Genomic DNA, 2,971 nt, shown 5'->3' with positions numbered 1-2,971 from the left:
AAGTGAATGAGTGTAAAAATCTCCTTAAAGGTGCGTGTACATTTTCTGGTGAGGGTCTGTCACCCATTTGTGTCCATGGAGATAATATTGCTTGGCCAGAAATGTTCCACAGTATGGCATTAAACATATCTGTCTCTCTTTTATTTAATTATAAGTGTTTTTATTTATCAAAATAAAACACGTCTTCTTACTGTGAGCGATGTCGCCTATCCACAAATCTGACCTGTAACTTGGCCTGAAGGTTCCATCTGCTTGTCTCCATGGAAACATATTAGTTTAGTGTGGATTATGGCAAACAAACAAAGGCATCATTATGCAGATAAGCAGAGTGAAGTAATGCACAAGTATGACACAATAATGTGCAGGAGAACGTCACTGTAGGAGAGATCAAGCGATGTCCAGGACTGACACGCTTCCATCTGCAGATGGACCGTGGAGCCAGAACTAGGAGAGGGTGGCTTGTCTAATGGAGACCGGTTCCCGTAGGAGGGGTTTAGCGTCTCCATTCTCAGGGTCCTCTGGGTCCAGAGGCAGAGATACGTGAGCAACTTAATAACTCATTTGACCTGAATTATACTTTTTAATAATAAGGCCGATTTCAACAATTCACAAAAGATCTGGAAAAGTTGTTCCATCCCTTTCTTTCAAGTAGACTGGACTATTGTAATGGCCTGTTCACGTCTTCGTGTTCAGGTCTCAAAAAGTCTTCAATCCGGCAGCTACAACTAATACAAAATGCTGTTCAGCTGTTGCTGTTGTCACCAAAAAAAAAAAAAAAAAACAGTACATTACCCCAGTATTAGGAATGTTGCTCTGGCTTGGTCCACAAATCACTAAATGGTTGAGGTCCAAAGTATCTGGCGGACATGCTGACTCCTCATGACCCCCGTGGACCCCTGAGATCAGCTGGTATTGGTTTCTTGGTGGTGCCTAAAGTTCAAACCAAACATGGTGAGGCCTCTTTTTTATGCCTCCAAGATGTGGAACTCCCTTACAGAAGATCTATGTTTTGAAGTGAGGCCTAATATTCTAAATTAAAAACTCATATTTTTAAATTGCCTATGTCTAATTTATCAATACATCTGTGTAGTATGTATTAATTGATTTTAAAGTACTCTTTGTATTGACTGCAAATTGTATGAATTTTCAATTCTATGTAAAGCACTTTGAGTTGTATGTGTGCATGAAAAGTGCTCTACAAATATAAATGACTTGACTTGACAAAAAGGCTTTGAGTCATTCTAAGTTTGTGTTGCTGTGAGCGGCTGAAGCTAGAGTACAGAGGAAACCATGTCTGGTTTATTGTACGCTTTCTCTGCATTTATCTCACTTCTCTGCACCTAGACACCACATGTGAACCCCTCTTTATGGAATTCATTAGGTTTGGATATTTTGTAGTGTACACTGGAAAAATAAAATATTTTTGGGCTCAACATATGAACTTACCATCAGTGGAAACATGACGGTTTATCACGGGATATTGTTTTCACCTAGTTGTGGCTTCTCTTTTGTCCAATCATCTCGCAATGAAGCGTTGCGGGAGCCAAAAGCGCGCAGGGGCCGCTTTAACAGACCGGTAAGAACCCGCTCTGAACCAGACCAGTCACTTAAGCTTTGAAGCAAAAAACATACAGAATGCATCACGTCTCTATTCTGTACTGACTATTATGAATGATTGAAAACTTTTTGTATCCTTTATTCAGGTTGTAGTTATTTCGTGCCTGTTCAATTCAGAAGTATAGGAGCAGGTGAAAACACGACACGATTTCAAATAACACACACACACAAACACACACACACACACACACACACGCACGCACGCACACACACACACACACACACGGGGGAGAGAGAGACAGAGACATGAGGAGAGAAGTGGACTGGTGAAGCAGCCAAAGCGAGAGAAGCACCAGCCGCGGCACCAGAAGCACCAGCCGCGGCACCAGAAGCACCAGCCGCGGCACCAGAAGCACCAGCCGCGGCGGCAGAAGGAGCCGTGCACGCTCAGTACCTGTTTGCGCGCCTCCTGCTCGCCTCATTGGATTAAGACGTGTCACGGAGCGCACGTTAATCTGCCACACTACAATCACCACACATACACACACACACTACACATATATACACACCACGCACGGCAACGTAGCGGAGAAGACAGTGGACGCGCGGTGGCGGCGGGCGGCAGGAGGCGGCAAGAGGAGCAGCTGCGCGCACTCGGCGTAGACGCGTGCCGGGTTTCAGGGAATCTCCTTCTTCTTTTTTCTTTTTTTTTCTTTTTTACTATGGATACGTGCAGGGTTCGAGTGTGGCTCCTTCTGGCGCTCCTCCGGCTCGACATATCCGCGGCATCGCAGTTCCCCACGCAGCTTATGTAAGTAGCCCGTGGACGTTGTAATCCGCGCGCTTGTTGTGTTTGGTATTCCGTCCGTGCGTAACTTGGCGTGTTGAGTGTGTGTGTACGTGCGTCTGTGTGTGTGCGTGCGTGTGTGTGTGTGTGTGTGTGTGTGTGCGTGTGTGTGTACGTGCGTCTGTGTGTGTGCGTGTGTGTGTGCGTGTGTGTGCGTATGTGTGTGTGTGTGTGTGCGTGCGTGCGTGCGTGTGTGTGTGTGTGCGTGTGTGCGTGCGTGTATGTGTGTGTGTGTGTGCGTGCGTGTGTGTGTATGTGTGTGTGCGTGTGCGTGCGTGTGTGCGTGTGTGTGTGTGCGTGCGTGTGTGTGTGCGTGTGTGTGCGTATGTGTGTGTATGTGTGTGTGCGTGTGCGTGCGTGTGTGTGTGTGTGTGTGTGTGCGGGGCTCGTTCATTCATGCACGGTGCGTTGGGTGACGGTGAGGGCACGGTGCGGCGCGGGCTCGTGGGTGATGATGAGTCCGTGTCGGATTGAGGTGGTGCGTCGCGGTGAACACATGGCGCACCTTTTTTTTTTTTTTTTAATAAATACACTCATATTTAAGAAGAAGCAGATTGTTTTGGTGGA

At 46.7% G+C, this 2,971-nt stretch overlaps 2 protein-coding genes across 2 annotated transcripts in view; one reads left to right on the top strand and one right to left on the bottom strand.

Annotated features, from left to right (window-relative positions):
* The window catches only part of LOC140348520 (voltage-dependent calcium channel subunit alpha-2/delta-1-like), an 85,891-nt gene extending 85,385 nt beyond the window's left edge, over positions 1-506 (bottom strand). The window contains exon 1 of the mRNA XM_072434452.1: positions 432-506. Coding sequence (XP_072290553.1) covers positions 432-506 — 75 coding nt within the window. The remainder of the gene's footprint in view (positions 1-431) is intronic.
* Positions 507-2,202: 1,696 nt separating this feature from the next.
* LOC140348519 (voltage-dependent calcium channel subunit alpha-2/delta-1-like) overlaps positions 2,203-2,971 on the top strand; it is a 181,738-nt gene continuing 180,969 nt past the window's right edge. The window contains exon 1 of the mRNA XM_072434451.1: positions 2,203-2,368. Within this exon, the coding sequence (XP_072290552.1) occupies positions 2,280-2,368 (89 nt within the window). The 5' untranslated portion in view covers positions 2,203-2,279. The remainder of the gene's footprint in view (positions 2,369-2,971) is intronic.

Source organism: Eucyclogobius newberryi, unplaced genomic scaffold (assembly GCF_026437365.1).
Source record: "Eucyclogobius newberryi isolate DKJ021-1_F unplaced genomic scaffold, fEucNew1.0.hap1 SCAF_7, whole genome shotgun sequence".
In the NCBI taxonomy this organism is placed as follows: domain Eukaryota; kingdom Metazoa; phylum Chordata; class Actinopteri; order Gobiiformes; family Gobiidae; genus Eucyclogobius; species Eucyclogobius newberryi.
The sequence above is the reverse complement of the archived record's forward strand: the minus strand, read 5'-3'. Positions and strand labels throughout refer to the sequence as shown.